Source organism: Eschrichtius robustus, chromosome 6, assembly GCF_028021215.1.
Source record: "Eschrichtius robustus isolate mEscRob2 chromosome 6, mEscRob2.pri, whole genome shotgun sequence".
Classification (NCBI taxonomy): domain Eukaryota; kingdom Metazoa; phylum Chordata; class Mammalia; order Artiodactyla; family Eschrichtiidae; genus Eschrichtius; species Eschrichtius robustus.
In genome coordinates, this window is record NC_090829.1 from 32318429 (window position 1) to 32332638 (window position 14210).

Here is a 14210-nt window from a genome sequence, read left to right on the forward strand (position 1 = left end):
GAATAAGTGAGCTGGAAAACAAAATAGTGGAAATAATTGCTGAGGAGCAGAATAAAGAAAGAATGAAAACAATTGAAGACAATCTCAGAGACTTCTGGGACAACACAAAATGCACCAACATTCGAATTATAGGGGTCCCAGAAGAAGAAGAGGAAAAGAAAGAGCCTGAGAAAACACTTGAAGAGATTATAGTTGAAAACTTCCCTAACATGGGAAAGGAAATAGTCACCCAAGTCCAGGAAGCACAGAGTATCCCATACAGGATAAACCCTAGGAAAAAACACACCAAGACACATATTAATCAAACTAACAAAAATTAAAAGAAAAAATATTAAAAACAGCAAGGGAAAAACCAACCATAACATACAAAGGAATCCCCATAAGGTTATCAGCTGGTTTTTCAGCAGAAACTCTGCAGGCCAGTAGGGAGTAGCAGGATGTACTTAAAGTGATGAAGGAGAAAAACCTACAATCAAGATTACTCTACCCAGCAAAGATCTCATTCAGATTCGATGGAGAAGTCAAAAGTTTTTCAGACAAGCAAAAGCTAAGAGAATTCAGCACCATGAAACCAGCTTTACAACAAATGCTAAAGAAACTTCTTTAAGCGGGAAACACAAGACAAGAAAAAGACCCACAAAAACAAACCCAAAACAATTAAGAAAATGGTAATAGGAACATACATATCAATAATAACCTTGAATGTAAATGGATTAAATGCCCCAACCAAAAGACTGAGACTGGCTGAATGGATACAAAAACAAGAACCATCTATATGCTGTCTACAAGAGACCCACATCGGACCACTTCAGGGACACATACAGACTGCAAGTGAAGGGATGGAATAAGATATTCCATGCAAATGGAAATCAAAAGAAAGCTGGAGTAGCAATACTTGTATCAGATAAAATAGACTTTAAAATAAAGACTGTTATTACAAGAGATAAGGAGGGACACTACATAATGATCAAAGGATCAATCCAAGAAGAAGATATAACAATTATAAATGTTTATGCACCCAACATAGGAGCACCTCAATACATAAGGCAAATGCTAACAGCCATAAAAGGGGAAATCGACAGTAACACAATAATAGTAGGGGGCTTTGACACCCCATTTACACCAGTGGACAGATCATCCAAACAGAAAATAAATAAGGAAACACAAGCTTTAAATGACACAAGAGACCAGATAGGTCTAATCGATATTTATAGAACATTCCACCCAAAAGTGGCAGAATACACTTTCTTCTCAAGTGCACATGGAACATTCTCCAGGGTAGATCACATCTTGGGTCACAAATCAAGCCTCAGTAAATTTAAGAAAATTGAAATTGTATCAAGCATCTTTTCTGAACACAATGCTATAAGACTGGAAATCAATTACAGGAAAAAAACATAAAAAACACAAACACATGGAGGTTAAACAATACGTTACTAAGTAACCAAGAGATCACTGAAGAAATCAAAGAGCAAATCAAAAAATACCTAGAGACAAATGACAATGAAAACACGATGATCCAAAACCTATGGGATGCAGCAAAAGCAGTTCTAAGAGGGAAGTTTATAGCTATACAGGCCTACCTCAAGAAACAAGAAAAATCTCAAATAAATCTAACCTTACGCCTAAAGGAACTAGAGGAAGAAGAACAAACACAACTGAAAGTTAGCAGAAGGAAAGAAATCATAAAGAGCAGAGCAGAAATAAATGAAATAGAAACAAAGAAAACAATAGCAAAGATCAATAAAACTAAAGCTGGTTCTTTGAGAAGATAAACGAAATTGATAAACCCTTAGCCAGACTCATCAAGAAAAAAAGGAAGAGGACACAAATCAATAAAATTGGAAATGAAAAAGGAGAAATCACAACTAACAAACACTGCAGAAATACAAAGAATTATAAGAGACTACTACAAACAACGATATGCCAATCAAATGGACAACCACGAAGAAATGGACAAATTCTTGGAAAGGTACAATTTTCCAAGACCGAACCAGGAAGAATTAGAAAATATAAACAGACCTATCACAAGTAATGAAATTGAAACTGTGATTAAAAATCTTCCAGCAAACAAAAGTCCAGGACCAGATGGCTTCACAGGCCAATTCTGTCAAACACTTAGAGAAGAGCTAACACCGATCCTTCTCAAACTCTTCCAAAATATTGCAGAGGGAGAAACACTCCCAAATTCATTCTACAAAGCCACCGTCACCCTGACACCAAAACCAGAAAAAGATATCACAACAAAAGAAAACTACAGGCCAATATCACTGATGAACATAGGTGCAAAAATCCTGAACAAAATGCTAGCAAACAGAATCCAACAGCACAATAAAAGGATCATACACCACGATCAAGTGGGGTTTATCCCAGGGATGCAAGGATTCTTCAATATACGCAGATCAATCAATGTGATACACCACATTAACCAATTAAGGGATAAAAACCATATGATCATCTCAACAGATGCAGAAGAAGCTTTTGAAAAAATTCAACACCCATTTATGATAAAAACCCTCCAGAAAGTGGGCATAGAGGGAACCTACCTCAACATAATAAAGGCCATATATGACAAACCCACAGCAAGCATCATACTCAATGGTGAAAAACTGAAAGCATCTCCACTAGGATCAGGAACAAGACAAGGATGTCCACTCTCGCCATTCTTATTCAACATAGTTTTGGAAGTCCTGGCCACAGCAATCAGAGAAGAAAAAGAAATAAAAGGAATACAAATTGGAAAAGAAGAAGTAAATCTGTCACTGTTTTCTGATGACATGATACTATGCATAGAAAATCCTAAAGGTGCCACCAGAAAACTACCAGAGCTAATCAATGAATTTGGTAAAAGTAACAGGGTACAAACTTAATGCGCAGAAATCTCTGGCATTCCTATACACCAGCAACGAAAAATCAGAAAGAGAAATTAAGCAAACACTCCCATTTACCATTGCAACAAAAAGAATAAAATACCTAGGAATAAACCTGCCTAAGGAGGCAAAAGACTTGTACTCAGAAAACTATAAAACACTGATGAAAGAAATCAAAGATGATATAAACAGATGGAGAAATATACCACGTTCTTGGATTGGAAGAATCGATATTGTGAAAATGAGTATACTATCCAAAGCAATCTACAGATTCAATGCAATCCCTATCAAACTACCACTGGCATTCTTCACAGAATTAGAACAAAAAAAATTTACAATTTGTATGGAAATACAAAAGACCCCAAATAGCCAAAGCAATCTTGAGAAAGAAAAATGGAGTGGGAGGAATCAGGCTCCCTGACTTCAAACTATACCAAAAAGCTATAGTAATCAAAGACAGTATGGTGCTAGCACAAAAACAGAAATATAGGTCAATGGAACAGGATAGAAAGTCCAGAGATAAACCCACGCATCTATGGACCCCTCATCTATGACAAAGGAGGCAAGAATATACAATGGAGAAACGGCAGCCTCTTCAATACATGGTGCTGGGAAAAGTGGACAGCTACATGTAAAAGCATGAAATTAGAATACTACCTAACACCATACACAAAAATAAACCCCAAATGGATTAAAGACTTAAAAGTAAGACCAAGACACTATAAAACTCTCAGAGGAAAACAGGAAAAACACTCTTTGGCATGAACCACAGCAAGATCTTTTTTGACCCACCTGCTAGAGTAACAGAAATAACAAAAATAAACAAATGGGACTTAATTAAACTTAAAAGCTTTTGCACAGCAAAGGAAACCATAAACAAGACAAAAAGACAACCCTGAGAATGGGAGGAAATATTTGCAAATGAAACAATAAACAAAGGCTTAATCTCCAAAATACACAAACAGCTCATGGAGCTCAATATCAAAAAAACAATCCAGTTAAAAAATGGGTGGAAGACCTAAATAGACATTTCACCAAGGAAGACATATAGATGGCCAAGAGGCACATGAAAAGATGCTCAACATCACTAATTATTAGAGAAATGCAAATCAAAACTACAAGGAGGTATCACCTCACACCAGTCAGAATGGCCATCATCAAAAAAATCTACAAACAAGAAATGCTGGAAAGGGTGTGGTGAAAAGGGAGCCCTCCTGTACTGTTGGTGGGAATATAAATTGATAAAACCACTATGGAAAACAGTATGGAGGTTCCTTAAAAAACTAAAAATAGAACTACCATATGACCCAGCAATCCCACTACTGGGCATACACCCTGAGAAAACCATAATTCAAAAAGAGACATGTACCACAATGTTCACTGCAGCACTATTTACAATAGCCAGGACATGGAACCAACCTCAATGTCCATCAACAGATGAATGGATAAAGAAGATGTGGCAAATATATACAATGGAATATTACTCAGCCATGAAAAGAAACAAAACTGAGTTATTTGGAGTGAGGTGGATGGACCTAGAGTCTGTCTATGGAATCTTCAAAAAAAAAAAAAATGGTACTGATGAACCTAGTTGCAGGGCAGGAATAAAGAGATAGACATAGAAAATGGACTTGAGGACATGGGGTGGGAGGGCGAAGCTGGGGCGAAGTGAGAGCAACATTAACGTATATACACTACCGAACGTAAAATAGATAGCTGGTGGGAAGCAGCAGCATGGCACAGGGAGATTGGCTTGGTGCTTTGTGATGCCTAGAGGGGTGGGATAGGGAGGACGGGAGGGAGGCTCAAGAGGGAGAGGATATGTGTATGCATGTGGCTCATTCGCTTTGTTGTGCAACAGAAACTAACACAGTATTGTGAAGCAGTTATACTCCAATAAGGATCTATTAAAAATGAATAAATTAACACACAAACATATAAAATGGAAAATGTTCATTCCCATCTTTTCTGTCATATTATGAAACATCATTGTATGAAGTCATGTAAATGGCAAAAATTAATACTCATAAACTTATTTTTCAAAGATTTAATCTGTACAGAAGACAGTTAAAAATCACTATTAATATGCCTGTAACAGGAGATATTAGAGAAAGTATGTATGTGTATATATGTGTCTGACACCGTCAGAATGATTGGAGGTCCTGAATACATGTCACTTTGTGAAGGCCTTAATGTTGTGACTTTCATAAAGTGCTTTGCAGTTTTAGGGTAGAATAAATTCAGTATAGATTGCACTAAAATTGAAAATGCTTTACTAGGAGACTCTGAAGAGTGAAATAATGAAGTGCATCTCTCCAGAACTTGATTGCTTTACAACATTCCCTCTTATTTTTGGATAGGAAAATTATAAATACATTTACACAGGTACCATTTTAAAACTGTCAGAAGTATGGAAGCAAATGAGATTTTTTGTCCTTCTTTTTAACTATATAAACTCAGTAAGAAGCTGGCCCTTAGAGTATGGCATGTAAGAAACTTGGTTTTTATGTAATTTGTATTATTTTGTATTAGTCTCAAAACGATTAGGTTTTCTTTAGAGCGAGTTACTTTCCTGTGCAGAGTCTGTGTGCTAACACTGCTGCTACTCTCGCTCTACCCCTTTTACCAGTTCAGAAGTTGTACAGCTAAATAAAGAAGATAATCTCAACAGAAAGGTATGGTTTACCTGTGCCACTGGTTGACGACAGCCTTGGATGGTAGCCTCCAGGTTATTTTCGGTTTCGGCTCCCCAATGGCTGAGCAGTTCAGTAGTAATTTGTCCCCCAGATTCACCTCCGTCCATTTCTGGGATGCAAATTCTATCCTGGGGATGGTCTCTCGTTCTTCCACTGTAAGAATTACCACCCTTCTCTCTGAGCCAGTGGAGCTGGTAGCAATGCATTCATAAGTGCCCCGGTCTGAAGAGGCTATGTTTCTTATAAACAGAGTTCCATTTGAAAATAAGAACTTGGAATTGATCAACTGTAATGGTTTCACTTCGGTGCCGTCAGAGAGGACCCAGTGAACACCGGGCTGAGGAGTTCCTTTTGCAGTACAGGGCAGTTTCAAACTTTCACCCCAAGTCCCTGCAATAACTTGCCTCTTTTGTTCTAGAATAACAGGTGGGGCCGCAATAACTTGTATTTTAACCAGCAGTGCATCCTGGCCCACTGGGTTGCTGGCCACGCATTTGTAGAAGCCCCTGTCATAAATGCTGAGATTGTGGATGACCAGCGTTCCGTCAGATGTCACCAGGGCCTGCCTATTCCCCTCGGATGATTCAGAGACCACTGTCTGGTTTGCAAGAATCCAGGAAATTGTAGGGCTGGGCCTGCCTTCAGCTCTGCACTTCAGTTCCACTGTGCTTCCGGAATGGGCTGTGATCTCCTTAGTATGTCTCTCCAGCATCCTGGGGGGATAGGAAACCACGGACAAGGTGACGTGAAGGCGGTCTGTGCCGAATGCATTGGATGCTGAGCACAGGTACTGTCCGCGGTCCTGAATGTCCACCCTCTGTATGGACAGGGTACCATTGGGGAGCACCTGGAACCTGCTGTTCTGTTTCCTTTTAGAAGAATCAAGTCCTGATAAGAAGAAAGAAATTTATAGCCATAGGTCATCAAAGTTTAGATAGTAAACATAAGTTGCTCACATGGAAGTCTCAAGAGGAAAGCTATCTTTTTGTTAGGCTAGTGGGAAAAAAATATATTTAAAATTAAGACACCTAGTCTTCAGAATACTAAAGTTATTTCTGGATTTTTTTTTTTTAAACCCTAATTTTAATGTAAAAGCCAGATGCTTCAACACAATGACCATTCACAATTTCTTTGGATCTGCTTTCAAAGCATTTCAAAAAAATGGTCTTAACATATGTTTTAAAACCTTCTAATGAGCAAAAAGCCATGCATATATCAAATAAGGATATTAATTGCTTGAGTCTTGGAGAAATCTGATGTTGATGTTGATTATTTGGATCCATAACCCCGAAACATTGACACAATGTTTTCCTTGTTTTGTAACTAAAGAAGATGAAGCGTAAAGAAACAGTTTCAAATACCTGATGAGACTCTGGTCCAGTGGATAGTGGGCATGGGATTCCCAACAGCTTCACAAGGAAGAAAGGCATCTGAGTTAGCTGGAACAGTAAAACTTGCCGCTCTTCCTCCAACTATTCTGGGCCTTTCAAATATATTCCTAGATAAAGAATCAAAGGGAAGGAATTTGGAAGTTGTTATTTTTTGAATTGGTGTCTTATCGAAGCTACTTTTCTTTGCATTCTTCTGCATATCCCAATTTGAAGCATGAGTAGTGTCCTCTGGCAGATCTGGAGTGGGCAGTATGCTCACTACTGGCTTTTTGACCTTTTCAGCCATTTCTGGGTGTGACTTGTGCCAAAAGTGGTTTTCTGACCGGGGAGAGGGAGTCAACTTAGAATTCTGTGATTTAGCTGTTATTAGTGCTGGCATAGGAGTAGAACGTAACAGATTGGAGTAGATAAAGTGGGTGATTCCAGCTGTGAACTTGGCATTTGGGTGAGTTTGGGGAGATGTTACTGCTAATTGCTCTGGACGAGCATTGTGCTTTGAGGATTCATGTGACTTGACCATTGTACGTGTCATCATCCTGAAAATGGGAGTTGCCATATTGTCAGCAACTGCACTTTGCTTACTCAAGGGAGGGGAGGTGGGAATTGGCATTGGAGTGGCACTGGCGCTCAGGAAGGGTGGCACGGTTGAGTGTCTAAGGGCTGTGTTCCTAGTGGTGGTACTCTGGTGTAGTTTGCTGGACAAAGTGGTTTCAGAAGCAGCTGTGCTCTTCAAAGTCTGACTCCTTTTCCGGGGTGGTTCTTCAAGTACATCTGTCAGATTAAAGGTTCTTGGATGAAGACCAATCGTGCTTGAAATTTCTTTTATGTTTTCTAGAAGAGAATGAGTGAAAGCAGACACACTGGGTTTGGTTGAAGTTTCAGCTGCTGTTAGAACAGGAAGTGTCACAGTGGTGGGTGTAATGAAGCCAGAAATCTGGCTGGGAGAGTTATTTGGGTCATTCCTATTCTTTTGAGGCTCCTTTATTCTCTGTACTTTTCGTGCCCTGGGTCTGGCTATTTGGGCTTTGTTGATAATGATAGATGCAGGAGCAGTTGTCAGCATGGCTGTTTGCAGTGATATGAAATCTGTACTTGATTCTTTGCTTGAGCTACTAGGAGGTGTAGGGTAAACAGGTGGGAAGGGCAGCTCCTTCATTGTTGGGAGACTTATACGACTGTGTGTTTTAGTGGTACTGTGGTGAGTTGTAGCTGATGTTGCGGATGGAATTTGCATCACACTTGCTGAGAGTGTTGTGAAATGGAAGGGGGAAACCTTATCTGTGGGTAAAGCAGGAGATATTTTAGGAAGCACCAAGTCTGTGCTTTTTTGTGAACCAAATTTTTGCTGATTCTTTAGCTTTTCTTTTTGGATATGGTTATTTACAAAGATATGATGCCAGGGGAATTTCCTTCTTGAAAATCTTGTAATGGCTATAGTAGTAGGCATAGGTGGCTTGATGGTGGGACCTGGAAGCGGCGATACAATCACTGAATCTCTTTTAGCTTCACTGGCTTTAGACACACTTGGGTAACTAATATTTATTGCATGAGTCATAACTGCACAAGTTGGAGTCACTTGCGTACTTTCAGCACTGAGATATTTTATTGTCGGTGTTGTTTTCTCAACATCTACATTTGGTTTTTTCTCAAATAGTAATGATGGATTGTGGACTAGAGTTGTAGATTCTTCTGCTATGACTCTGGCAATTTTAGCTTCAGGGAGGGTGACGGGGGAAGACCTTGGAAAAGGCAATGCTGCTGCAGTGAGTCTTCCTCTGGGAGAACAGGATGGGCATACCACATTGTGCTCTGTGGCTGAAAATGCCGTGGTTCTTTCTACAGAAGAACCTCTGAGTGTTGGCCTCACAAAGCTGTATCCATGCTGTCGGAAAATTGGAGCTCGCCCCCTGCCCCAAATTTTCCTCCGTCTTCCAGAGTGTCTGGACAGTGGAGTGTTAATTGTACTATTTCTAGGAATGTGTAACTGAGAATGAGCAGCAGTGTGTGGGTCCGAACGGAGCTTAGAGGTGTTAGGTTTTTGAGTAACATGAGAATGGGAATGATGGCTCCAGGGTTCGCTGACTCCTATTACAGACGTCTGATGACTATTCGTGGCATTTACTGATCCTAAAAATACATCAGCTTTGCTGTTAGCGCTACCCAGAATTTTGATATGGACATCTTTGATTGTAGTAGCCCCCACTGTTAATGGGGGTGCACTTTGCAAATGCTCTCTTTTTCTCTCCGTGTCGTCAGCATCCTGAAATTGACTTGCTTCAGGTAGTAGGGGAAAGATAGTAGATAAATTTCGGTTGGTTGTGCCTTGCATTTTGCTTGATGTGGTTGCATTCATATTCTTTGACATGGCTTTAGTTTTAATAGTAGTAGATGGTTTGAAATCTCTTGGTTTTTCAGGCAGTAGTATCTGTGGACTCACAATTGGGGAGACTTGGGTGCCAGCACTTATACTTGTCACAGGGCTATCAGATGATTTTCTGGAATCAGCAGTCACTGTCCTTGCCAGAACACTGGGAACTTTAGTCGCCAGGACCATAAATTCCTCTTTTGGAAGGAGCATGCCTGATGAGTCTACTTCCACACCAGGTGTTTCCAGGAGTTGAGTGACCAGTGGAGGTGGCTTTGTTGTGGTATTTTCTCGCTTCTCTGGCATAATATTCTTTTTAGCTTTCTCCAGTAGTGCTGCCCAGTGTTGTGGGTCAATTCTCTGGGCAGAGGGAGGGAACTGCCTCCTGTGCTCTCTGAAACGTCGGTTGTTTGCATCTCCACTCCGCTGGGCTATTAACACCCCATGCTTAGGATTCTTACTTGTGATTGAGACTTGTTTTCCAGCCTCAGCCCTCACTGGAGCAGATGTGGGGAGTTGTGCAGCTGGTGGGTCCTTAAGCTGAGCAATGGAATTGGGCTCATCAAACCCAGATCCATCTGTTTCTACATTATGCTCCACTGGCTGTTGCCCTTTTATTTTGACTGAAACTTTATTAATTAAAAAATCGATCCCTGATGGGTTGGCTGCTACACAACGATAATGACCCTGGTCTTTTTGAGTCGCCTGTAATATTCTTAACGTGCCATTGTTAAGAATTTGCTTATCTCTTGAGGACTGATGGAGCACAGTGTTTCCTGGAAGAACCCAGCTGACAGAGGCATCTGGGATACCCGTAGAATGGCATGGAAGGTCAAGTGTTTCACCAATGGAAACTATATGACGAGCTCCATTTTCCTGATAAGCTTCTATGTAGGGCTCTACCACAGTAATCCTATAGGTGAGAATATCTGCATCATCGTAATTGGTGCTTATGCAGTGGTATATGCCTGTGTCAAAACTATCAGCCATCTGGAGTTCCAGTTTTCCACTTTTGTCTATCAGGACTCGTCCATCCTCACTAACGTAAGGGGCTCTCACTTTACTTCCATCAGCTAGAAGCCACTCCAGTTGTGGGGGAGGGTCTCCTTGGCTGGGGCAGTCTAGGTCAATGGTCCCACCGACCAAAACAGTGCGTTCCTGCTTAGTATTGTTATCCCTGGAAATCATGGTCCAATTGTGTTTCTCTGGCTTCATCTCTGCCCTTGGTAAAGTGACTTGGGCATCGCTGGAGTACTGGATCTGCAATGTACTGAGTGTGGTGGCAGTTCTGTTTAGCTGCAAGGAAATTTGGTCTTGCATTAACCAAGAGGGATCTGCTCTGAGATCAGCCTCGATGTTGGTAAAGATGTCTTCAGGCTTCAGTACCACCTGTTTATATTTGTAGCAGAGTTGTGGTGTTTCAGTGAGCAAGTGGCTCCTTTCTAGGATCAGAGGAGAGTCACTGTACAAAGCCAGCACTTTCCACACTGGCTGAATGTGACTGTAATCTATGTTACACACCAGAAATGTTGAAAACGATGCATTTAGCATGATGTAGTCATTCTCTGCAGTGAACACAGTGGATGATGTTGTTGAGGGCTTTTGGATACTGCAGATCATGTTAGCTTCATTTCCAGACTGGTCTGTCATATTCAAAGTCAGGGAGCCGAAGGGTGCCATGAAATCTTGGGGAGAGATGGACACAGAAACACTATCTTCCAGAATAGTCAGGCTCTTCAATTTCAGGGAGGGGTCAATGGTTGGCTTGGCACACAGGAAAGCTGCAGCTGGGACCATAACTAAGGGCCTGCCTTTAGAGGTCCTGGGGTTCATGCAACGTGGACATTGCTGAGGACTGGAGGGACTTCTGTCTTTTTTGCATTTTATTATATCTAGAAAAAATGACAATTGAATTATTGCCAGTTGTGGCTTCTTTATGAATTAACATTTAAACATTTTGAATAAGTAGCTTTTGCTAGAATTTAAAACAACAATTTAGAAATTTTAGTGTTTCGTCCTTTTTTTTTTTTTTTTTTTTTTTTGTCTTTGGATTGATTTCTGAAAACAAATTGTCTATATACCCTGCCACAATATCATATCCATAGGCACAAGGACTTTGTCTGTCTTGTTCACTGTTATATTTCCCATGCCTATAAAGTACCTGATATATATATATATTTGGTACTCAGTAAATATTAGTTGAATAAATCGTTTCCTTATCTAGAGAAACAAAATGCTATGCTTATGTTTGTCGCTTTTTATTAACTCATTTATTATTTAGTTCTGTTTCCCCATTTTAATGTTTTAAGACTCAGAGACCTTCACTGTCCTCTAAATGGCAACCTGTTTGATAAATTACCATTTATAAGTCCTTGGGTATCATTAAGAACCCAAGTTTCTGTCCATTACCAAAAAGAACAATGAGTGAATTACAAGGTATCTTGGTGTGGTCTAGCTTGGCTGCAGTAGGAATGGAGACAATAAGATGGTTGCAGGAGATAATGAAGTCAGTAGAACCAATCAATAAGAGGTGAGGATGTGGTTGAACAGAGAGGGTGATTAAGAAGAAGAGTGAAGGAAGACACAGTATGACTTTGGTAACTGAGGTAGACTCAATAGAGGAGGATCAAGTTTAATGGGGAGAGAGGAACATTGTGCCCAAGCAACGGAGCAGCCCATTAAAGGACTGACATTTTGGTGAAGTCAGAAGCCTGAAAAATCTTATAGCTCTTGGACCACCCTAAGCCTTTGCGAATCATAGAAACCTCCTCTTTCAGGTATTCAGATATCACGTACCTGGTCATTTAAAAATACAGCTCTGGTGAGCCTATTTAAAATGGCTGGTCACTGCAATACTTGATAAGAGGTATGGAGTTTTACCTCCTACAAAATACGGCCAGGGACTTCCATGCTGTTCCATATCATGCATTAGACACAGCATTTAAAAGAAGCATTGTACTTCTTAGAAGATATCATTTGACAGAGTGGCCAGACAGGGTCAAATCACCTTCCCTTGTGTGCATGATTCCTCTCAAAGGCTTGAGAAAATCTCTTTGACCAATGACTCCAAACCCTTCAGTGTGTACTTCAATGTTACAGGCAATGCCACATATATCTGGCTACTCAGCATTCTTCAGCAAATTTTAAAGTCCCAACTTACATAGAGGAGGTAGCTGGCAAGCCTACAAACCTCTTTGAGCACTCATAAGAGGCTCTTCTCAACCACCCACTTAACCAACAGCTGTGACCTTTTACCTACTTCCCAGCACCCTGGGATCAAACCCTGCTATAGCAAAAAACATGGCAGACTTCTGGCTTAATTAAACCTCATCACAGAATTATGATCCTATCTTGGTTTGATTATTGCTCGGCCCTGGACATCAGGTATTTTACCTCAGTTGCAAATCTGATCATGTCATTTACATTCTCTCCACCACACTCAGTTCCATTCACACAGAAACGCTTTCCATTTCTCAACTCTGCCATGCCCTATCAAGCTCAAGCATATGTTGTCCCTCCTACTTCCAGTACACTTGCTGTCTGATAGGCCCTCTTCTGTCACTGCCTAACTACTTACCTCCTTCATTACCCAGCCAGAAGAGTGCTACTTCTGGGTGGGCTCTCTTCTTTTTGTTCTCCTGGTACCTTCCACTTCTCCTATCCTAGCCCTCATTGCCCACTAGTAGAGAGACTTGTCTAGTTGTCTGTCTTCCCACAAGACTGTAAGCCCATTACTTGTTGATCTGTGTGTCCCAACCCTGGCAAAGGGATGGTCAGGAAAGATTACAGGAAGGAAGGAAGGGCAGCCTAATTCTAAGACCACATTTCTTCCACATTTTAGCTTATAAATTGTGTCGTGCAACTGAAGGTGTTTACAGTAGTGGCTGACCAGCTGGCAGTCTTGATATGGCTACCACTGCTTGCACACACACAAATACTGTTATAGCTGTTGATATTTACATATATTGTTTTCTCTTCAATTGAGTTACATGCACTGTTGGTATTACGTATATTGTTTGCCACTTAAAATGTTTCTATTAAGATAACACTATGCTTGGCATTACCATAAGAAGTTATTATGCATATAGAAAGGCCTGGAAACAGAAGCAGGACATAAATTTAATATTTGTGAAATAAGTGTTTCTCAGAGAAATGGCCACAAACCCATATTTCATAGAAAAGCAGCACCTAGAGCTTTGTGGAACCTAAGAATGGAGGATACCCAAAAATAGATGAAGCTGTGTTACATTTAACTACTGAGATATGTGCAAAAGGACTGCCAAGTGAGGCAACTGAAGGTATGAGAAACTGTCAATCTCTTAGAATAGGTGGAAAAAATGTCAAAGCAGAAGTTGATGTGACTGACTCATGAGTCTCACAGAATGATCATTAAGGAATCTCAAGGAACACTTGATTGTTTAGACACGACCAAAAAATGTTAGCACTAATGGGTTTGGCTCATTATATATAATGAATGAATATATGTAACACAATAATAGTGGGGGAATTTAACACCCCACTTTCATCAATGGACAGATCATTCAGACAGAAAATCAATAAGGAAACACAGGCCTTAAATGACACATTAGAACAGATGGCCTTAACTGATGTTTATAGAGCATTCCATGCAAAAAAGGGAGAATACACATTCCTCTCAAATGCACATGGAACATTCTCCAGGACTGATCACATGCTGGGCCACAAAGCAAGCCTCGGTACATTTAAGAAAATTGAACAGTATCAAGTATCTTTTCCGCCCAAAACACTATGAGATTAGAAATCAACGACAAGAAAAAACTGTAAAAAACACAAACAGCAGGAGGCTAAACAACATGCTACTAAACAACCAGTGGATCACTGAAGAAATCAAAGACAAAATCAAAAATAC

General features: G+C 40.2%; 1 protein-coding gene across 1 annotated transcript in view; it reads right to left on the reverse strand.

The window, feature by feature from the left end:
* The window catches only part of IGSF10 (immunoglobulin superfamily member 10), a 49329-nt gene that overhangs the window by 6818 nt on the left and 28301 nt on the right, over window positions 1–14210 (reverse strand). Inside the window, exons 6-7 of the mRNA XM_068546102.1 lie at window positions 6928–11214; window positions 5557–6454 (exon numbers count right to left, since the gene is read on the reverse strand). Of these exons, the coding sequence (XP_068402203.1) occupies window positions 5557–6454; window positions 6928–11214 (5185 nt within the window). The remainder of the gene's footprint in view (window positions 1–5556; window positions 6455–6927; window positions 11215–14210) is intronic.